At 41.7% G+C, this 24232-nt stretch overlaps 1 protein-coding gene across 6 annotated transcripts in view; it reads right to left on the reverse strand.

The window, feature by feature from the left end:
* The window catches only part of MVB12B (multivesicular body subunit 12B), a 234265-nt gene that overhangs the window by 94466 nt on the left and 115567 nt on the right, over window positions 1-24232 (reverse strand). For all 6 annotated transcript variants that reach the window (XM_089689997.1, XM_089689995.1, XM_089689993.1 and 3 more), the window contains 4 exons: window positions 22629-22736; window positions 22453-22549; window positions 17803-17932; window positions 14198-14326 (listed from right to left, as the gene is read on the reverse strand). In XM_089689997.1, the coding sequence (XP_089546123.1) occupies window positions 14198-14326; window positions 17803-17932; window positions 22453-22549; window positions 22629-22736 (464 nt within the window). The remainder of the gene's footprint in view (window positions 1-14197; window positions 14327-17802; window positions 17933-22452; window positions 22550-22628; window positions 22737-24232) is intronic.

Here is a 24232-nt window from a genome sequence, read left to right on the forward strand (position 1 = left end):
TGGCAGTTTATTCTCTTATATTGCTACACTTTCAGGTAGATGTAAAAGGACATCTCCACATGATCAGTATTTTTATTTTGTTTTTTAAATGTCTTTGTTATCAAATGCAGAGCTCTCTGGTGAAATAAGCAATTCTAGTAATATGGTTCTCTGGAAACTGTTCAGATTTCCGGTGAATAAACATGGGAATGTGATATGTTGCTCATCTATTCTTCGCCATCACCTTGCTCTTCAGCCAGCCATCACACCATATGAAAAAAATATGTGCAAAGGAGCCATCTACTTCCATTAATTATATAGGAAATGCAGTAATTTCATTCTAGCCCTCTAGATGTCACCACTGCTATACGTAACAAGTATGTCTGGGAATGTTCATTTATCCAGGTCAATGGATATCTAGTAGAAGTTAATCACATTCATGGAGACTTCTTTTGTAATGTTGAAGATGTTTTGTAGCTAATTCAAGTCACTTCCTCAGTTCTAATGAGCATCCAGAAAATACCCCAGAATGGGGTATGCTGGGGAAAGTTGCTAGGATAAGCTACAAAATGTCTTCAACATTACAGAACAAATCAAATTCCATGTGACCACCTTTACTGCATACCTACATTGGTCAAGCTTGGTATAATGTAAGTATCTCATACCTGATAAACTGCTGTAGAAGCTGACAATTACTATAGTAGTCGGCACTGCTACAGTGATCGCTGCAATCTTCTCCTGCACCAAACAGCTTCCCCATTGTGCACTAACCACATGGGGGTCATTTGCTCAGCACTACCTCCATTCACAGAAAGCCTTGTTTTTTTTGTTTTTGTTGTTTTTTTTTTTTAAATACAAGAAGTTCTCCGATTTGATGAGAAGATTGTGAAGTCACCACCCCTCCTTTCCACCTCTTCTAATCAGGGAATACGTTAGAAAGCATTCTATGAATGGCAGCAGTGAATGAGCAAACCACTGTGGTCAGTGTGCAGTGGGACAGCCACTTGGCAAAGGACCCAGGAGATAGTGGTGATCACTGTAGTAGTGCTGACTACTAGAGTGATTGTCAGCTTCCACAGTGATACCCCAGGTTTGAAATATATATACTTTCATTGGTCCAAGCTGGATCAGATTAAGTATGCAATAAAGATCATACACCTTGAGTTCAGCTTTAGCAAAAAGCTTTCATTAACTGATTGCCCAGATGGAACTATCATTAATGCTAGCTATAATCAGCATGTTTTTTTTGCTGCTGATCAGGGCTACAAGTGCAATAATATGAAAATTAAAGAGTGAAATGGGAACAGGGCAGAGGTAAGCAAATACCTGCCAAATGCAGGAGCCAAAGAATCTCACTATGAAACCAGGAGACAGCCTTTGAGAACTAGAGTAGAGCCTTACAGACCTAATCAGGGGCGGACTGACAACTCATGGGGCCCCCGGGCAATAGGGGATCATGGGGCCCGTGTCCTTACCCAAACTCAAAAAAGCCCATGAAAAAGGTACCAGGGGCATCTCATGGGGCCCCCTACTGACCCCGGGCACTCGTCAGTGCTCGAATTTCCAAATGGTCAGTCCGCCCCTGGACCTAATGCAAGGCAATCAGAAGGAAAAAAAAAAAAAAAGGGCTAGAGAACCTCTAAGCCAGGCTTTCCTGGCATCGTTGATCTATTTAGCCATCTGTAATTCTTCCCAGTGACCACAAGTGTAAGGAGCATTCTTCCCAATGACTATCACACTCATGTATCATGTGTTGTAGATATAGTAATTATTAGCAGGGGTTCCCTGAAAGCGGAATGTTATTTTGAGGGTCCTCTGTGTTGAAAGGCTTGAGAAAGGCTGCCTCAAGCAATAACAGTTATGCACTTGTGGAAGAGTCTATTCCACTCTCAACCAAACAACTAATACTTTCTCCATCAACTCATGCAATCAGCGTTCTTACCTTTTGGTGTCACTTGAACCTCCGTTTAAAATTGCAAGCTCTCATGAACAGGACCCTCCCAACTCTCTACTTGAATAGTATTGCTATTGTATGGTCTTCCTTTTTTCGTGCAGTGCTAACTGTTGGCACTTTATAAATCCTCTATAATAAAGTAAAGCCTTTCCATGTCTATGCCTCATCAGGATGTCCTAACCTAAAAAAGGTCTTAATCTAAAAAAGAACTGTAAAGGGTGGCTCTGGAACTTTGAAAAAATGCTGGGTGTTCGTTATATAGGTATTTATATTGTTATCACTGATGTACTGACAATCTCACTGTGAAGCATCCATAATAGGAAGGCAGCATCTGCACACTGAATGGGTATCAGCCATCTTGGGTGGATGTCAGAATAGATTAGGTCAGCAATTGAAGAGTTAGACTGAAATGCTTGAATCTCAAAGGAAAATTACAAACAAAGTTGATACAAAAGCCAACTTATTTCAGGGGCCAGACACCACCCCTTAATCAAAACCTGTTGGAATGTAGATATAAGATAATATGTGAGGACTCAAGATGTGATAAATTATTGTTAACCAGCTGTTGAACATTGCTCTAGTGCTGCATAACTTATCACATTCTGAGTCTTCATACATTGAAAGAAATTACAAAAAAGAGTGATGCAAGCAGAATGTTTTCACCACTCTTCTAAATATAAAAAATGGAGCAATCTGTTCTCTGTTCTGCCCTGCCTGACAGGCAGCACAGAGAAGATGAAAGCTGGGGCTGTATGCTACAGCCTCTTTGCCGTCTCCGCCAACTGCTCAGCTCAGAATGGGAGGGAGGAAGAGGATTATTAGCTCTGCATGTTCTGCTCATGCTCATTACTGCACAAGCTGAACTAGGGATGTGAGCTATTTAGTGACAGCTCATATGCCATACAACAAGAGAAACCTGATAGAAAGCTGTGTCAATTTAATATATAGAAAACTGCCATATTCCCTCTGTTAATTAGAGCAGAACTGTGCTAGTTTCCATTTTACAATGAAATATAAAAACGGCCTGGATGCAGATAGAACTGAAACAGGTGTATCTGCTTAGTTAATCTGGCACATGCCACTCCTTACAGTTTCCTGCACCATTAAAATGGCACAGGAAGTTTTAGAGTAAAGGATGGTTATAATCCCTGTCAGGCTGCATTTAATGCTGCGCCTGTCCCCAGCTCAAAGCACCAGCAACAGGAGTGCATCCATATTGCCAATGTTTGCCTCAAGCAAGTGCTGGAATCCAGAGAAATGCACAGATGTCAAAGAGACCGGTCTCCTCCATCACCTCGCTAGCTGTGTGTGGGGGGGGGGGGGTTCAGAAAGTGTGTGTGTGTGGTCGCCCTGCTCAACATCACATTTAGCCTTACAGTGCATATAGAAATATGGGACAAAATATATGTAGTAGTTTGTTCCATGGGATAGTGGTAGGTGTAAAGTAATTTAAAGTGATACCTTTTCTTTGAGGAAACCACATCCTGGGAAGAAAAAAAACCTTTTCCTTGCCAGCATATTGTAGAGAAGGGCCTTTGCTCTCTGGATGGAAGCAGTAGTCTCTCTGTGCAGAGGTCTAACATCCTTGCTGCTGAGTCATACGCAGAGCTCTCCAATCAGCGGGGAGCATTAGCTTTCCAATTAGACTCAATCGGGCTTTAAGGCAAATACCTTGTGTTACTCAAACAAATCACAGCAGAAATGCACTTTTTGCCAATCTCCTCTGACAGGGGCTGCCACTAATAGATGTACAAAACTGCATATGAGTATATGCAAATTAATTTGTGTGATTTAAACCTATTCTGTAATTTCAAATTTGTTAGTATATCAGAAAATAAGGGGGATCACAAATTGTTATCTCAGTCTATTGGCAAATAACCCATAGTTTTAATAAAAAGTCCACTGAAGCTGACTGGATGCTAGGGAAAGCCAATTTTAATTAAAATATGTATTACATGCACCGCACTACAAGTAATTTTTTTTTTTAACTGCAGTACTAAAAGCTTTCAGATTCAGATCTTGCACGTTCTTTGCACATGAAGAAGGAGCATATGGCAAATGAAATACCACTATAAAGACTAGTTCCCCCCAGGAAATAATCTGGGACACGTCTCCATTCACATTACAGTCTTTACAATTAATCATCATTTCAGGCAACTGCGCTGACATAAACAACCACTCTGTGTTTGTAATTAGAATAAACTCCATCATATTAGGTACAGAGAAAGAAGATTGAGACAATTAAGTGTTTAACCAGTTAATGGCTTGTTGAAAACATCAGTAGTGGTTGCAAACAGCTACTTCAAACTGTCAGGATCTCCATTGGATGGTTGGATTGGTTGATGGTAGAAGTTAAAGTTGATGTTTAATTCAACATTTTTTTCTGGGACATAAGTTCAGAACATTACCTACCTCTAATGAAGTATATCCCACACCCTGCTGATTGCCGCTTTGTGTAGTGATGCCTGATCCTCTTCACATGACTGAAATTCTGGTGATCTGGGGGTAAAATGTTACTAAACCCACAACAGTAAAATCCGTCTGTATTTGCAGTAAAGCATTCTAGTTATACTCCGTGTGGAACCTAAGGGGTTAATAATTTGCATTGTGTAAAAAGGCTGTTTGATCCTATCTCCTCTGATCCTCCCCTTCTTCTACTGTCCCCAATCCATCTGTTGATAGTACAGAGCACTGGGAGTCACTCTGTACATGCTCAGTTTAGTGTGTGCACTAGAAACTAGTGTTTTGTTTTTGTTTTCTTTGGGAGGGTGCATGTGATCAGCACAGACCTAATTTGTGCTGTCCAGACAGAGGGTCAAAGGTAGTACAGCCTCATAGGACAGTGAGAGCAGAATCCTCCTACAAGCTTTAACCAGTATTCGTCAGCACACTGACAGCAGTCACAAGACTGCTCTTACTGCTGATGAGAAAAGGTATTTAGCAGTTTATATTTACTAAAATAATTGCATTTCCATGTTGTGTGTACTGTGGGAGACCAGATATAGTGAATGCAGGGTCATGGGTTTAGTAACACTAACTTTCTCAGCTCTAACATTGCAGTGATTTGAAGATGTCCTAATGGACATATAACTGCTCCTCCATTCAGAAAAGTCTTTGTTTTGAGTTAACAGAATGCAACACATTGTGTGAATAGAGGAGAGGATCCTGCCATTCATCTGCCCCCACCCCTCCTTATTCACAGAACATGTTTTATTCTGTGATACATTACAAGGACTTCCCCGAATAAAAAAGAAGACAGAAAAGGGTGGGCACCCATTGGGACTTCTTGAATGTACTGCAGTGCTAGCGCCGATGAAGTTAACCTCCCCAGGGTTTGTAGTTCAGTGATGTAAAGAGGGCCAGGCATCACTGCAGGGAACATTTCTACACGAAGGAGAGACCAACAGGACAAGGGATGGTTGGCTACTAGAAATTAAAGCTGAAGTTTGGTTCATTTTTTCTGGGATACAGGTTCAGAACATTACTTACCTCTAGTAAAGTGTATTCCACAACCTGCTAATTGCTCCTTAAAGGATAAGTTCACCTTTTAACAAAAAGTAATAAAATGCACATTTTTTGCAGGTAAAAATACTATTTTTTTGGGGGGGAGTCTGTAAAGCATTGCACTAGTAAATCAGCAGATCGTTGGTGCCATGCAGGACACCTGCAGACCTGTCAGTGTCTGTATGCTCATACCGTGTATGGGCAAGCCGATATACAATGGCAGGAAAACTCCACGAACTACCACCACAGCGCTCAACAGCCGCAAAGGCTATCGGAACTTGTCAGCTTTGTCATTCACAGAATACTGTGACTGAGTGACGCAGCCTGGGTGTGGAGCTCCGCACGGCCATGTTTACTTAAAATTCTGACAGCTAGGGGGGGAGAAGACCCTCTGCTAGCTGTCAAAATGGAGAATCGGAGGGGAGCAGGGGCAAGTTTTTTCATAACATGTTATGTTACACCCTAGATATGGGTGTAACATGTTACAAAAGGTGAACTTATCCTTTAAACAGCCCATGGATGACTCAATTTTCTTTCCTTCCAGCACAGGAAGAAGGAAATAAAGTAATTTGATTTCCCCATCACACAGTCATTGTTAATGGGGGAATGCCTCTCGCAGCGTCATTGTGTTCTGCCGTCAGGGGATACGGGGAGTTTTCCTGGCTGGCAGAACACAATGATTACTGCTAGTGTCTATAGCCATGGGCAGTAATCGAATGCAAAAGAATCTGAAAGGCTGGTTGTACCCAAGTCGATCAATGGATCGACTTGTGTACAATCAGCCTGCCCATAGATGGATTGAATCTCGGCCAGTCCCTAGTGAACAGGCCAAATTTTGATCCATGTATGGCTGGCTTTAGTGCAAGGCACAAAGCAAAAAGCTTCAGGATGGGGCAGGAGGGGGATCATTTTGTCCCAGAGTTGGGCTTTAAGTTGCAAGGCAATTCTTGCATACTGAAAAACATTTTCCTCTAGAAGTGCCCAGTATTTTGCTCCACTCATCCTGACCAATGAAAAGCCAATCCCACAACAGGTTCCTACCACCAATATACTTGTGGGGATCATGCTTTCCAGAGTTATAGGCAATTCTTAAAGTTCATGTAAGCCATAACAATGACCCAACTATTAATTGCTTCCCTGTTTCTTAAATATACTACTGAAAGCAGTTTTTGATATAAAATGTTTCATAAAAATGCGGCCAATAGCCCTGGGCTAATTACTTTGCCAATGTTGACTGTTGTCAGTTGGCATTGATTCTAACTCTCTATGTGGAATACAGCAAACCTGCCCACTATGTAATGCAGAAGAAGAATTGTGTTCTGTAGTCTCAAAACACTTCCTGTCCTACAGCGACAATGCTGCTCTCCTCCATAGATACAATATGCTATGATCCTTGTCCCCCTAAGAGAGAAAAGATGTTAAGCCCCTTTCGCATGGGCAGAGGTCTTTATAGCCCTGAACTACAGTGAATCACCTTTCAGAGGCAGCTGAGCAGTGGTTTGCAGGTGTTCAGGATGTGAGAACGAGTCATTTTTTTTTTTTATCCCAAAGGGAATTTTACATTCAAGTACTGTGCCGCAATTGCATGCCAACACAGTTGCAGTACAGTCCTATTAAATTCAATAGGTGCATTTGGCAAGTGGCAATACCTGCCAAACACAACATGATGAGTTAATATTGTTGCACTGTGAAGCATTGTGGCCTCAGCAATGTATATGGATCTAAGCAAACATCATGTTAAATTTGTAGATAAGCAGCCAGGGGTGGAAAAAAAATGCAGTTTAATAGCCACAAAAAAAAATACCAGCAACCATAGTGGCATGATGGAAAATGGAGCCACTCAGTTATTTATTTTTTAAGTTAGAGTCAGAGTCTGCAATGAATCTAGTATAGACTGGGTCTCAGTGGTAACCAACCCATATGTTTCTGAACCATAACACTGGTTGATAACAGGATGAAAGCGGATATTTAAAAAATAAATGTTTTATTGTGCCACGGGCTTACTACTTAAGTTTGATCTAGCCCACGAACATCTATTAAACAAGTGAAGCAGCGCAGTGGGAAACACACATCTGTCTTTGGATTGACAACTTGAGAAAAGCAAGTAAGCCCTGGGGTATGCATACTGTTTTACAAATGTATTCCGGAGTGTACGCAAAACTAGAGCTTTACCCAACATCTTGGAAACTTCAATCCAGAGTGACAGTTTTGAAAGCTTTACAATGTTCTGCATGAAAAACAAAATGTTGTCGTGCATTATGCTGCATTTCCCATCAAAGGGAAAATGCATGTACAATATAAAGGGGCCCTTATAGGAAATATTGATTATTCTTCAAGAGTATATAGCAAAAATGTGTTCGTTCTCCACTGGAGAATGATAATAGAAAGAGAACATGCATACAGTTTTCAAGGCATTTGGGAATTTTTGTACTTTGGCCTCTTTCACACAGGTGGTTTGATCAGGACCCCCAGTCCGTTTTTCAGACGGACCCAATCAGACCCTTCAATTTCGTTTATGGAGTTGAAGTGAACATAACCTGTTATTTTGAAAGCAAACTTTATCTTATTTATATAGGTACGTCTTTAGCGCCATCAATTCACACAGCGAGGAGCTTACAATCTAAGGTCCCTAACTCACATTCATACATCCACATACTAGGGCTAATGTAGACAGGAGCCAAAATAACCTACTGGCATGTCTTTGGAGTGTGGGAGGAAACTGGAGTACCCAAAGGAAACAAACAGAGGCAAAAGGGAGAACATGTAAACGCATGCTTGAGCAGATCGGTGTGCCGTGGTTGGGATTTGAACCAACAACCCTTTAGCAATGAAAGGGAGAAAAACGGTAGGAGTATTTGAAAGTCCACCTATCATTTTGTAACAATATAGTGGACTGAAATAAAAAAGCAAAGCCATTTCCTGATTTTTCACAAGAAAAAAAAAATCTGCTCTGCAGCAGAGATACAGGGATTCAGCTATCCTTCACTATGGAACTTTTTTGTATATATGAAGTAAACAAAAACAAAAAAAGCAATATGATTGGAAGGCAGGACAAATAGATCACTCTTTTTATTGTGAATTCATAAACTCACAAGCTCTTGCTACTGTATGCCAGTAAATATTCTTCTCTCACAATAACTGTTCAAACATGATAAGTTGTACAGGAGACATGTCTCACATACAGCCCATAAAATCATGATAAACTTTCACAGAGACATAAACATTGTGTCAGGGAAGCTGGCCGCTTATTATAGACATCGCAGGGCCATGTCATACATCTGCAGACGGACAGACAGTTTTTACCGTACGCCATTAATAGAACTTTCAATTATTCCAGAGAACACGGTACGTTTTAACTCAACCAGATTACAATACATTTTATTCTGACGCTTGTTTTATTTGCGGAGTAAAACAAAACTGATTCAATTTCCCAGTAAAGCCATAAACTGCAGAGAGACAATAAGTTAAAGACGAATCATGGTATTTGAGAAGGCGAGAGATGCCAATTTAATCCTGCAGAGAATAGTGTGTCTTATTTCCAGACAATGAGCCAGCTATAACTGATCTATGATGAATAATGAGTCTTTTAATACATGTTTAAGATGGAGTAATGTTAGCACAGTGTAATGCTACACGGCAGACTAGGTGAGATGCTGTGTTTAGGATCATATCCCCTGTCAGCATTTGGAAGTTATGTACTAATATTTTGAGTGGTACATTTCATATGTGCCCATTCAGGAGCTGTGAGATATTCAGAAACGCAGCTTGAAAGCATCTTAGCAGCATTACAGAAACAGCTGTCCAGGTGTGAATGAACGGCATATAACTCATATACACGCATTGAGGTTTGCAAGCAGTTTACAGTATGCTGGTAGTGCCAGCCCCAGTCCCAAAGAAAAACATAGGGGTTGATTTACTAAAGGTAAATCGGCTGTTCAATTTTTGAGGGAATTTTCCATTAAAGGGTTGATTGAGCTTTACCAAAAAATTGTTTATGCAGATAAGGGATGCCTGTAGGTTTTGACCAAAGTTAAACAATTCCCTTGCTGTAGGTGTAAGCCACGTATGCACCTCCTGAAACTTGGCTGACAAACTCATCACCCTGTCTAGCCTTGTTTCTAGGCTATTGCTAAGACACTCCCAACTGCTACTGCTCATCCCCACCATCACAGGGCCGAACTCTCAAACCCTTGCTCATGTGTGGTCCACGGTCTTCTCTGTGGCATCATCACTGAGCTCAGAGCTACTGCAATAGGAAAGACATTGCACATGTGAAGGGGCTTGAATTGGCTGGGGGTGTTTTAACATGTTCTAGCACTAGTACACTAAAGGCCTAGGGCACACTGAGTAAGCACAGGAGGAGTAAGCAGTGAAAAAATGGCGGTAAGAAAAATAACTTTTTTAAAAATCATAATAACTTTGGCAGAAGGCCAATTAGCAGGAATGCAACATATAATAGACAGAATCTGAGTCCCCCAAGGATTCAATGGTGGGTACAAAAGTCTATTTTTCTCCCAGCATTCATTGGAGGACACAGTCTCTGACCTCTGGGACATCCAAAAGAAATTCCAAAAAAGGAAGGAGGGAAAAAATGTATCAATAGGCTAAAAAGGCATTCTAAAAGATTGGATTTTTTAAAAAAATAAACATATATTTTACCTACCTGCTCTGTGCAATGGTTTTACACAGAGCAACCCCAATACTCTTCTTTTTGTGGCCCCCCGGCCAGGGGTCTAGGCTGCTCCCCCTAGCTGATTGCGGCCAATAACAAACCTCTTGCTATGGGGGCACTTGAGAAGGCTCACTCCTGTGCTGCTCTCCTATGAATGGACATTGTCACACATAAAACTCTGGTCGACCACTCCCCCACCTCTCTCCTCACTGGCTGTGACAGCGGCGGGAGCTACTATGAGCCAATGAGGAGAGAGAGAATAGGGAGAGCCGCGGCTCTCATTCATATTGCTGGAACGAGATGGGGCTCAGGCGAGAAAAAGGGGGAGTAGCACCAAGGTGGTTTTTTTATCTTAACATTCACATGAAAAAGGTTGGACAATGTGTGAACAGAAGACCAGATAGTTGCATACCAGGAAAACAGATGTCTGGTGCCAAAGGATAGAACATGCGCTAACCACTTTAGTAGAATGAACAATGAAAGGGAACAGGGGATCTTGCCCTTTGAGACAATCACCTGTAAAATAATTTGTCGAATTCAAGAGTGAGATGGTTGTAAGTGGTGCCAAAGCTTCATTACAGAGACACTCTGGGATAATGAAAAGAGTCAGTCTTCCATAACAAAAATATTACATACATATAAACGCTAACTGACTGCGTCTCATCTAGCAATGAGCAAGTTCTTTGGGGCAAGAAGGAGATAGAAAGAAGAATCATAGTATGACATCCTCATTGAAGGAGAACGAGGTCACAACCTTTGGAAGAAAGGACAGTCTAGGCCAGAAAATCTACCTTGCCCTTGTGAAGATTAAGAAACGGCAACAAGACTGCCACTCCTGACACCCTCCAGTCTGAGATGATGATAATAAAAAAAAAAATCTACCTTCTGAGACAGTATCATAGAAGAGATCTCACTCAGTGGCTCAAAACTGGCATCCTGAAATGCAGAAATCAATAGATTAAGATCCGAGAGAGCCATAGGAGGCTTGAGAGATGGGATAATGTAGCACCTGAAAAGAAGGTGCAAATCAAGGAATGGGACGCCATGGGTCTGTGAAATATAATCACAAGTGCTAAATCGTGGCCCCTGATAGCACCAGACACTTATACTGTACATGCCAGGCTAACAAACGAAGAATCCCAGCAACTGTGACGTTTCTTGGGTTAAGCGTATAAGTTTCACGCGATACAAAAAGCCTTCCAGTACATTAGAAGAAGGCTTGTGTCATGAAAGAAATAGCTTTTGACAAACCACTTTCTCTTGGAACCTAGGTTTTAATAGCCATGTTGTTAAAGCCTAAGATTGAAAAGCAAGTTAGAATATTGGCATTTGGAAGATTTGAAAGGGGAGAGGCAATGGAACAACTGCAACCAAAGGAATTATATCTAAGTATCAGTCTGTTCTTGCCCAGTCCAGAATGTTGGGAATCCATTTTGCCTTGATCTACTTTAGGAGACATGAAAAATCTTAAGCAAAAGAAACAAGGATCAAAGTGCAGGGTGTTAACGAAGCTTCCGGATGGTTTTGTATGAAATAGGAGACTTTCTATAGAGGGGGTCTGTCCTATTTTGAGAGGTTGTTCTTCTATAATGTTTCAGTTTCAAACTAAGCCAAGGGTATTACCTCAAAAGAACAATATCATTAGTTCCAAGACTTGCATGCATCTGCTTGGAGATGAGACATGCTGTATCCAGCCAAGAGGAAGGGGGAAGAAAAAAACTATGCCAATCTGATATCCAGCAACAGGGCCAAGTACTGCAGACATTGTGATGAAGCTAATGAACACTTCTGCTATTCTACCACCCATAGTTTTGCAGGGAATGCAGTGCAATATGCAGACTGTGTTGCACGTTCTGGGATGATAGGAATTTCATACCCAGATTGTTGAAAGAGGTGAACACCGAGTTGCCTTTGGTAGTGCTGGAGCCAAAACAACTGTGGAACATGTGGCCAGACTAAAAGGTAAGGCCACAAACTGGAAACGCTGCTCCCCCAATGCAAAATAAGAGGGATTATAGTTGCTTATGGTAGCAATGTCCACTTCTTCATCACTTCCCTAGAATACTATGTCAGACTAGTTCCACTCTCTAGCAATTATGTCAGATATTTGATGACTAAAACCTTTTCAGAACACTACTGTCTAAAATCCCAGCTGTTTGGCTACACTGCTGTCAGAGGCATTATATTCCTCAATCTTAAGAGTCTAAAGTACAACCCGAATTAAGCATTCCTTTAACTTTCCTATGGTGGAAAGTTGCATCTTCTAGCAATTCACTTGATTCACTTTGAAAAGAAAGGGACCCTGCACGAGAAACATGTGCAGCAGTTGAGGCCCATAGTGGTGCAAGTGAAACCGCATGTACTGAATCTAACACTTCAGACAATATAAGTGAAGAAGGGGGCAGTTTCCTGAATTCCCTATGGCTGGAATGGCAAGGTCCTAGTCTAAAAACCCACCAATCATGGCAGGTAATTGAGGCAAGATACGCAAGCCACTACTAAACCTGGGAAGGAATACAGGTGGGAACAGAGGTAGTTAATCTTAAGGGTGCATAGGGCACAAGAAAAATGTTAATGGTGCTATGAAGGTCTGCCAACATCAGCAAGATGACATGCTCTCTCTGGTGTCAGACATGTGGAAAGGATCACAGACATTCTAGAAAAGACCACTGGTAGTCCGACATGTTGCAAAGATCATTAGCAGCCCAGGAAAGGCTGCAGGTAGTATATCCTAGGACCCACCACTGCCCCAGGAAAGGCAACAGGCTGTCCAAATTAAAAAAACAGAGGCATGCAATCACCGGTAGGTCCCGGTTATGTAGTTCCATAGTCTGTCTTGTCTGTGAAGCAGGTAGTAGAGGACTGTAGAAGCAGGAATACAGAGAGTTGCTTGCAGAATGCTCTCCCCTACCACAAGGCTGTTCTGGTGTGGTCACTGTCCACTTCCTGCAGAAGTGCAGCAGAGAGAATGTTCTACAGGAAAAAGGACTGTGAAGTATATTTTCTAGTCAGTGAGGCAGTAGAATGGTGGGAATGGCTGTACAGTGAAAGCAGGTTACCAAAAGTAGATGCTAATAATGAGCAATTAGGAAGCCCACTTCTTTGTCTCTGCCCCAGAGAAACACAATACAGTTCTCTGTATACAGTTCACTCTGTATACATACCACTAACGGGGGTGAAGCAGCAATGTCCAAATCTGGAAGTTCGGTATAGCACTGAACAGGGCAATGGCCACTGTGGTGAATTTTTTTTATTTGGAGGTCCAGTATAACATGAGTAGGATGGCTGCTCTAGTCTGAGGGCTTGATATGACATGGACCCAAATGATGAGCGCTATGATGAATATCCATATCTGGGGTGGTCTAGAATGACACATAAGGAGTCAACAACGGCAGCACCAAATAACCAAATCTAAACACTTTGACACTAACCTAGCATTACTGCTGGGTTAAATATCCAGGATCTAGGTCAGAAGAGGAAGAAAAAAAAGTTTACCAGAGATGGGTTATAAGCTTTCCAAAAAGCACACTGGTGAGTTAAAGAATTAAGGTATTTCTTACAGAAACAATTGAATACTGACGTGATACTTTTTTTTTATTTGCACTAACATACAATTTTGAGGACAAGCTTTCGGAGTATGTCCCCTTCTTCAAGGTCCAGGCAGTACTACAGATATTTCTTATCTAACAGATAGATCCCTACACCCGTGTTCTCAGATTTACCCACCTGCCACAGCTGTTACAAGAAGGTCTTATACTTTCTGTTGTTTTTTTCCCATTTATCTTACATGACAGAAAATGCATAATTAAGAGCAAGAATCTTTGTTGAGAAAACAGAGCCATTTCAAAACGTCCCATCACTAGATTTCACCCAAGAGATATAAGAAGTCAGTCAGTGAGTAATTTATCATGCCAGATTCCAAATGGTGCTAAAAATGGCTTGGGATTGGGCTGATGCTTTAAAATGAGAGACTTAAAACTGGAAGATAAGAGCTTTTAAACCGCAAAACAGAATATGGTCAAGCACATTTCCAAACGGATTTTGGTGACTAGTATAAAGCATTTAAAAACACCCCTGTAAGTACCTACCTTGGGAGGTTTGGTGCAGATGCTGAGGTGACCACCACAGTTGGAGATGAAGGAGTAGAAGGCTGTGGAGATTCTGGGGCTCGTGGGACTCTTCCCATTCTATACCAGATGCCCATACTATTCAATTCCCTTTAAGCAAACGTACAAATAGTCTTTTAAGAACACAAAAGCTATATATTAAAAAGACTTTCCATATAAAGTTATTTTCAAGCAATTATAATGTTTTTTGCTTATTTGTGTTTTCTTTCTTTTTATGGCAGGTTGTGCGTGATTCATTCTGTGCCCTTCAGCAATAAGCTACATCTGTATATATATAGTATTTTTTATTTTTTTTATAGTTGAACTGGATGGAGTTTTGTCTTTTTTCAGCCAGACTAACTATGTAACTATGTATGTAACTATAGTAAAAGCTTCAGGGAGTCTCACCTAATTTTAAGTCAGATAGCCCCATTAAAAAATGGAATGCTGGCCCGTAACCACTGGACACTCCCAAAAAACCCTCTAATAGCCACATGTGGTTACTACAATACTATATTTTGTATAACAAACCATCAATTTTTAACATACCGTACCATGGTCTTTATGTAATTGTCTTGTAACCATTAGATTTTTTCGTGGCCCTTCAGCAAAATGGTGCTTTTGCCTAAGGGATATGCCTTCCATTTTCTAAACTTCTACTTTTTTCCTCAGCAGCCTTAGTTCTCCCACCTGACTAAAGCCTTATTTTTTATTAGAACCGTGCCACTTGCTCTGTAAATAGCCACGAAAGGCTATTTTTCTAGGAGAAAATCTTTTGGTTGCATTGGATTACTTAACAAAAAAGTTGCTTGAAGAGAAAAGGCTGATGATAACTTTCCCAAGCTATGTACATCAAATACACATACAGGTGAAACTCGAAAAATTAGAATATCATGCAAAAGTTCATTTATTTCAGTAATGCAACTTAAAAGGTGAAACGAATATATGAGATAGACTCATAACATGCAAAGCAAGATAGTTCAAGCCGTGATTTGTCATAATTGTGATGATTATGGCTTACAGCTCATGAAAACTCCAAATCCACAATCTCAAAAAATTAGAATATTACATGCAATCAATAAAACAAGGATTGTACATAGAACAATATCGAACCTCTGAAAAGTATAAGCATGCATATGTACTCAGTACTTGGTTTGGGCCACTTTTGCAGCAATTTCTGCCTCAATGCAGCGTGGCATGGAAGCTAAGGCCTAGCGGCCTTCAGCTCTTCTGCATTGTTCGGTCTCATGTCTCTCATCTTTCTCTTGGCAATGCCCCATACATTCTCTATGGGGTTCAGGTCAGGCGAGTTTGCTGGCCAATCAAGTACAGTAATCCCACGGTCATTGAGCCAGGTTTTGGTGCTTTTGGCAGTGTGGGCAGGTGCCAAGTCCTGCTAGAAATGAAGTCAGCATCCCCATAAAGCCTGTCTGCGTAAGGAAGCATAAAGTGCTCCAAAATGTCCTGGTAGACAGCTGCGTTGACCCTGGACTTAATGAAGCACAGTGGACCAACACCAGCAGATGACATGGCTCCCCAAATCAACACAGACTGTGGAAACTTCACACTGGACTTCAAGCATCTTGCAGTGTGTGCCTCTCCATTCTTCCTCCATACTCTGGGTCCTTGGTTTCCAAATAAGATGCAAAAGTTGCTCTCATCAGAAAAGAGGACTTTGGACCACTGAGCAACAGACCAGGTCTGTTTTTCTTTAGCCCAGGTAAGACGCTTCCGATGTTGTTTGTTGTTCAGGAGCGGCTTAACAAGATGAATACGACATTTGAAGCCCATGTCCAGGATCCATCTGTGTGTGGTGGTTCTTGATGCACCGACTTCAGCCTCAGTCCACTCCTTGTGAAAGTCCCCAACACTTTTGAATGGCTTTTTCCTGACAATCCTCTCCAGGCTGCGGTCATCCCTGCTGCTTGTGCACCTTTTTCTTCCACACTTTTCCCTTCCACATAACTTTCTATTAATGTGCTTTGATACAGCACTTTGGGAACATCCAACTTCTTTTGCAATTACCTTTTGAGGCTTTCCCTCCTTATGGAGGGTGTCAATGATGGTTTTCTGCACAACTGTCAGGTCAGCAGTCTTTCCCATGATTGTGATTCCTACTGAACCAGACTGAGAGACCATTTAAAGGCTCAGGAACCCTTTGCAGGTGTTATGGCTTAATTAGCTGATTAGAGTGGGACACTGAGCCTAGAATATTGCACCTTTTCACAATATTTAAATTTTCTGAGATTGTGGATTTGGGGTTTTCATGAGCTGTAAGCCATAATCATCACAATTATGACAAATCACGGCTTGATCTATCTTGCTTTGCATGTAATGAGTCTATCTCATATATTAGTTTCACCTTTTAAGTTTCATTACTGAAATAAATGAACTTTTGCACGATATTCAAATTTTTCGAGTTTCACCTGTATATGGACAGAAAATGTTATGTGCTGAAATTTGCATAAATGTAAAGGATAAGCTCAGCTTCAAAATAAATAAAGCAAATTTTTTGCAGGTAAAAAAAAAAAAGTGCATTTATTTTTTTTCTTGAGAGCCTGTAAAGCATTACACCTGTTATCCGTAGATCACGGGTGCAATGTCAGGCTCTTGCAAACTGTTAGTACACCGTTTGCCCGTACCTCCTGGCAGACAGTTGCTGAAGTCTAGAAGCTTAATGGACTATGAAAGAGCTCACCAGTGCTCTCGCAGTTCATTGAGAACAACAAGCAATGGCTGACAATACTTGTAAGTATTCATTCACAGAACTCTGTGAATGAATTATGTGGCTGTGTGGGCAGAGCCCTGCACAGCTGCGATGTTTTCAAATTGCGACAGCGGGTGTGGTGAGAAGGTCCCCCACCAGTTGTCACAAGGAGGGGTCGGATCGGGGATGATGTGGTGGATGCTGTATATGTTACACCCTAAATACAGGTGTAACATGTTGAGAAATGTGAACTTATCCTTTAAAGCCTAATTCGATGTCTGTGTGTCCTCAGCTATGAGCCCTCATAGGTTTTGATGATGTCAGAGGACCCAACACTGCTTTAGCATAATAGAAAAGAGGCTCCAGGGACCAGTCTAGCAGCATGGAGAAGCCAGCAAGAGTAAAGGATTATGTAAGTAAAAGTGCTTTACCCGTTTTCTCTAGACATAAGCAGTCAAGCCTTGCAGTGTGTGCACAGCCCCATTGCAAGGGAGGACTTTTAGTTTTTCTGGAGTTCTGCCCTAAAGTAGATTGTAAGATAGAAATACAACTTAATTTTACACCCAGTTCAATTGTTATGATTTTTTTTGTAAATCATCAGCCTGTGATGTACATACACATTTTAATGGCCATCTAATCACAAGGATACACTACAGTTCAGGATAACATATTTTACCAAAGAATGAGCATACCAACTAAAATCATCCATGTGAAGAACAATGCTTGCCACACTTGTTACACACTGATTGTACATATTTCACATTTACCACTATGGGACTATGTGAATATATTCTTTGGGCAGGCCCTCACACTACAATATTGTTGATAAAGCCGAATACAAGTGTGGCCATTTTAATAGATACAATGGAGATGTACTTACCCAATAAATGTGTACTGTGGTGGAGCCTGTTTAGAGCGGCTCAAAATACGAATATCACATATGGCAGCTTCTGTGGAATCTCGTGGAATGAACTTTATGCACAGACGCTTCTTTCTAAAGGCGACTTCCTCTGTAGAGAAATCATGAATAAAGTAACATAACTGTACAACAAGCAGAGTTATCTCAGTCATAGTTATACAAAGAGAAAGCTTGGGTGCATTATAGCTTGAGGCCTGTACAATTCATTGTTTCACATAAGGCAATGCAGACCTGCCCATTAATGAGTCATATACCAGATAGAGCTATTACTTAATGTAGCTGTCGTTCGAGTTCGCTAAATGTGAAAACAGTAGCCTTGGGCATAGGATGGAGTAGAATCTCCAGGTAGAGATGAATTGTAGAGACAGGATTTAGGAAATTTGAGTAGCGCTAGAACCTTATGGTAATCCTAATGTTATAAGGGTATAGAGGTATTCAATAGATGTCTGTATTATTGAGTCTGGCAACTTCTTTATGAGAAAATGAACCCCACTGTCTCCTTGAACAGCAGGATGTGTCAGCAGCTGGTTCAGACAGGGATGTCTATCAAAGTGCTGGGTTGGTGGCGGGACGTCAAACGAAGTACGTTGCAGTGCTTATTAGCCTTACATGAGGCTCCATTTACCAAAGACAAGAATGGATCATTATGGTACACCACAAAGAGATTGCTCTACTCCATTCTGAAGGAATGGTTCTTGTTCAAGATGCTTTGTTGACTGTTGTGACCATAACCATAAAGCATCTTTTAAACAAGAATCATTCATTCCACCTTTTATGTATACATTTTTGCCCTCAAGGATTGGAGTATAGCACTCGGAGATGCTGTACAATATTTTCATATAGGCCTGAATCGCATATTTGAGTGAAGACTTCGATCCTTCCCATCACAGCCCCCCTCATAACACAATCATGTTCTTATATCAGTGCCTTCAGTCCCCTGCACATCATAGTTTTCCCCTTCAGAGTAGTGTTCTCAGGCCCCCTTCACAGTAGTGTACTGAACCCCCTTCACATTACACATGCCATTTACAGCAGTGTCTTCAACCCCTTTCAAATTATCACCCCCCACAGTACTGTCCTCTGCCCCTTCACATCAACCATCAACATAGATACACACACAGTAGTGTGCTCTGCCCTCGTTACATCGCCCCCCCCCCCCCCCACACAGCATTGCCCCTATTTACATCACCCCCTACCCCTTCCTTCACATTGTCCCCCCCTTTACATCACCCCTCTCTACTGCACTGGCCCCTTTGCATCACCCTTCTACAGCACTGGCCCCCTTCACATCACAAACACACCCTCCCCCCCATCCGTGCGCTCTGCCCTTTTATCATCACCCCCCACAGCACTATCCCTCCTTTACTTAACCCCCCACAGCCCTGCCTCCCACTTTACATCACTTCCTCCCACATCACTTTCCCCATAGTGGTGTGCTTTGCCCTTTTGACATCAAGACAGCTCCCCCCTCCAGCAGTGCCCCATTTCACATCACCCCCTCCAATAGTGTCCTCTGCCCCCCTTCACTCTCAGAGAGTGGGAGGCAAGGATATTAATGAACTGAATACGGGAGGCACAGCTCAGTATTAGATGGAAGGCGGACGCTGCAAGAGTTACATTTACATGGTGTAGAGCCTATAGCAGCAATGGGCAAACTACGGCCCGTGGGCCGTATACGGCCTGGCGGACCTTTTAATCCGGCCCGCGGAGCGCGATACATTGGCTGTCAGGATGTGTGTAGGCGGGGCAGCGTGACGAACGTGAGGGGAGCTAGGCTCCTCTCACAGTCCGCCCTGAAGACCGGAACGGCGCGGGAACACGGCGAGAGGAACGTGCGGAGCAAAGGTAAGTAAATTGACACAGGGGGGACTTGGCTTACTACTTGGGGGGGAATAGTACTATGGGGGATGAAATACTATATGAGGGATGAATTAATATGGGGGATGAATTAATATGGGGAATGAATTACTATATGGGGGATGAATTACTATGGGGGATGAATTACTATATGGGGGATGAATTACTATATGGGGGATGAATTACTATATTGGGGATGAATTACTATGGGGGATGAATTACTATATGGGGGATTAATTACTATGCTTACTATGGGGGAATATTACTATACTTACTATGGATGACACATACACATCATTCATCTACTCTTGGTCCGGCCCCAGGGTCCAATATATGAACCCATTGCGGCCCTCAAGTCAAAAAGTTTGCCCACCCCTGCCTTAGAGTGTAATTGGTATTGTAACCACAAGGGTCCCCACTGGAAGAATTCCCCTCTGTTCCAGACCCATTACCAACTAACTCAAAATGTTAGATCTTCCTCTGCTTTCAGTACAAGTGTCAATGGTCTCTGGGACAAATAGCCAGAGGGACATCTTGGATGAAGTTGCCTTCTCAGGTGTGTATTCTCAGGTGTTTTTCAAATCCTCTGTTTATGGCAATTCACTAAAAGTTCTATTTATCTTTTTGCTTCTTTAGATATATGTAGCACTATCCAGTTAGGAGTTGCTGAATTTTGGGTCCCCCTATAGTCCTGCATAGCCAAGCAACATGAATCTTCCCCATTTAGACTTGCATCCAGGAGACAGTAACCAGTCCTTGAGCTTGTTTTTTGGGGGGGATTTTATTAGGGGGATATAAACTTGGATGGGGTAAGGGGTGTATGGGATGTCCAAGGGTAATGGCAACAGAAGACAGTCTTCCTGAACTATGTACTAGTCTCTTTAGCAGCAAAAAAATATATAAATAGATCCTGCTTCTTGGGAGCTAGCCAGCATCTCCTGTAGTACCCCGGGTCCAATATATGAACCCATTGCGGCCCTCAAGTCAAAAAGTTTGCCCACCCCTGGCCTATATCATGCATATATTATGGTTTCTGGTTTGCCCATATTTTTTCTCTTTCTCTGACCTAACAATAACCAATGACATACGGATACATGTTAAAATATGATATACAGGGTATAAAAAGGTATACCTTAAAACTATTTTAAGTTATTATTATACAGAGTTTATAAAGTGCCAAGAACCTGACCAGCACTTTATAATACAAAGGAGACAGTACAGTTAAAATACAATTCCATGCAAGAGGGTTGGGAGGGCCCTGCTCATGAGAGCTTACAATCTAATAAGGAGAGGCATGCAGTAAAAAAGGTAATAGCTTTGAGGGATGATCGAATGGAAGGATTAAAAGTAAAGTTATTAGGTGGACATGGGATAGTCTTCCCTGAATAGATGATTTTTACAATCCTAAGGACAGACAGAGTAGGAGATAGCTGGACAGATTGAAGTAGGGAGTACCAGAGGATGGGTAAGGCTCTGGAAAAGTCCTTGAGGCCAGCATGGGATGAAGAGACAAGGGAGCTAGAGAACAGCAGGTCTTGGGAGGAGCAGACAGTTTGGGTGATATATTGAACCAAGATTGGTAAAGTAGCTTGGGGCAGTTGTAAATGGCCTTGTATGATGTTTTTAGTATTTTGAATTTTATTCGCTGGGTGATCAGAAGTTAGTGGAGTGATTGGCAGGGAGGGCTAGTGGACACTGAGTGGTTGATAAGGTAGATGGGTCTGGTAGCAGCAGTTATGATAGTCTGAATGGGGGATAACCTGTGCAGAGGTAGACCTATGAGAAGACAATTGCAATAGTCAAGGCAAGAGAGATAACCAGGAAGTGAATGAGGAGCTTGGTGATTTCATTGGTTAAGAAGGGGGCATATTTGGGAGATGTTATGGAGTTGAAGTCTACAAGATTTGAGCAGCGACTACCCTGGCATGTGGGGAGAGACTATTTTATCGTATCATTGATCTGCATGGGAAAATCTGGGATGGGAGAAAAAGTGGGGGGAATATTATGGGCGCAGTTTTTGGGATATTTAGTTTGAGTAAGTGGTGTGACATCCATACTGAGTCTCAGTAAATAATGCAAGAGGAGACTGAAAGGGTGAGGTGAAGAGATCAAGTGAACATGGGAAGAGGTATAGGAAAAGAGAAGAGAAGGAGAAAAGAGGTCCAGGGACAGAGCCTTGGTGGTACTACGTCAACCTCATCATTAGGTGCCAACCCTAATGACTGTTCTTATAGGATAAACCAATAACACTTCTCTGCCTGTTGCAAAATATCAAATACATTCTACATTCACTTGGGCTTTAATGGGAACTTATACTAAAGAAAATAAGTAGGATGCCACTGCTAAAGATTGCTAGATGCCGTTTATGTTTCTGTTCAAATGGCTTCAATACTTTGAGTCACTGACCCAAAACAAGCATATAAAGACTTCAAATGTTGCATGCCTGTTGTAGATTAGTTACTAAGAAGCTATAAAAAGTCAAACCAAACTTTTAAAATGGAGTTCAGCAATGGCAGCCACCACATTTCTCTTAGCATAAAACTGAGGGGATGGCTTGATGCAAAAACATCATATAAGTACATAAAGCATAAGTTTGTGAATTCAATATTTTTAGGAGAAATTGCCATGAGATAAAATAAGAACATACATATTTTGCACACATTTTCTAAAACTAGTGTGTTGATGTTAGAAATGGCACTATACATATACTATGAAACTTCAGTCAGGGCAAATGTAGTAATGCAAGAAACTTACGCGTGTCCACAGTCTCCTGGATGGGGATGAAGCCAACAGGCAATGTGTCTTTGATATCAATCAGTTTCATATCCACCAGGACATTCCCTAAATGGCTCTATGAGAAAAGGCGGACAGATAAGTATATAACTGATATACTGAAAATCAACACCAGAATAGATAAGTGGAGGACTCACATTCTCTCTGGAGAAGGCTCTGGTGAAACACAGGTATCTAGTCACCTTCGACTTAAATAAACCATCTTTCCACAGATCAGCATCCAGACCATCTGTTGTCTGAGAAACCTGTGATATGGTACATGAAATGATTGTAAATATCAGAAAATTACTGTAGATTTTTAGATCAAACGTTTGTTTTATTTGTTTTTATGAAAACAACAATTGACCAATAGAGGAAATAGCCCAAAAACATTTGATTTTGTCCCAATCCCACAGTTTCACTGGACAAATAGCTATGCAACGTACACCTCTTAGAGTGAACCTATACCTTCACAAAAACCCACCAAAAGAGCAAGTCTTAACAAAAAATAAAATATGTGAAGCACGAAACACCTGTGTATCCTGCGCAGACAAAGATGACCTTTTGCATGGGTGTACAGATAGGTTCGCCCATATGAATTAGGCATTAAAATGACATTGACACTACCAGTGAATGATTGATAATGTCACATTTAATGCTTTATGAACATGCTTCAAAGAGTATGGAAAGTTACAACTAGTGATGAGTTAGGGTTGGGTTTGAACCTGGAAGTAAGCTGTCATTACTAAACCAGTTAGCTTTGGGTCAGGGGAAACCATGCCCCGTAGCTGCACGTGCATAGAAGGGAGGAATGCTCATGACATCATTCACCTAATATGGCCACATTAGACCAATGTCATTGACCCAATATGACCATTATACAGGACGCTGAGGATGGATCTTGGATAGATGATATGTTTCACCTATATTTGGGTTGTGGTCCCTTTAAGAGGGATGGTTTTGGTGTACTCAGAGGTTCTCACCCATACAGGGTGAGAGGTTCCAGAACAGTTCAATCAGAAAGGAGAGGACTGACTTACAGTTCAGTCTGAATTGATAATTTCCCATTTGGAGCCCGAAATTTTGGAGGTTGAGATAAATATTCAGTTGGGAAAGAACCTCCACCCATGATTACGGAAGCTCTGGAACTGAAAGGGTTAAGCTTACCTCCAGGAAGCAGCACTAGTGCAGGGGTGGAATAGTAGAAGTTTGGGAGAGGAGACATCTGTCCCACTGCTGCATTTCATTTCATTTTATTTCAGGTACTTTTATAGCGCCGTCAATTTACGCAGCGATTTACATATATATTGTACATTCACATCAGTCCCTAACCCTCAAGGGGTGTACAATCTAAGGTCACCAACTTATATTCATGCTGGAAGCAGCAAAGACAACTGAATCTGGACTTTTCTAACTTTGGGTAAATCCCCTATGTGAACTTTGCAAGCATTGTGCTTCATCTGTGCTGAAAAGAAGTGAACTTTTGTTGTGTTGCTGAATTTAACCACTTGCCGCCCAGCCACCGCATTAAAACGGTTGCAGGGCAGCACGGGCAGGCAAAACCACGTTGTTTTGCAAAACAGGTAGGAGGCGCGCACCCGCCCTACCTGTCCTGCGGGTGTCAGCAGCAGGTGTCAGCCGCCGGGTCACTGCTGGTGATTACCGGCCGTTTCCCCGGGATTCGCGGTGATCGCTGACAGAGAGCAGGTCTGCATTGTTTACACACAGCCCTGCTCTGTGTCAGTTCTCTGACAGCTCGTGA

Source organism: Staurois parvus, unplaced genomic scaffold (assembly GCF_062004578.1).
Source record: "Staurois parvus isolate SC_StPar_1 unplaced genomic scaffold, SC_StPar_1.0 ptg000508l, whole genome shotgun sequence".
NCBI classification, from domain to species: Eukaryota; Metazoa; Chordata; class Amphibia; order Anura; family Ranidae; genus Staurois; species Staurois parvus.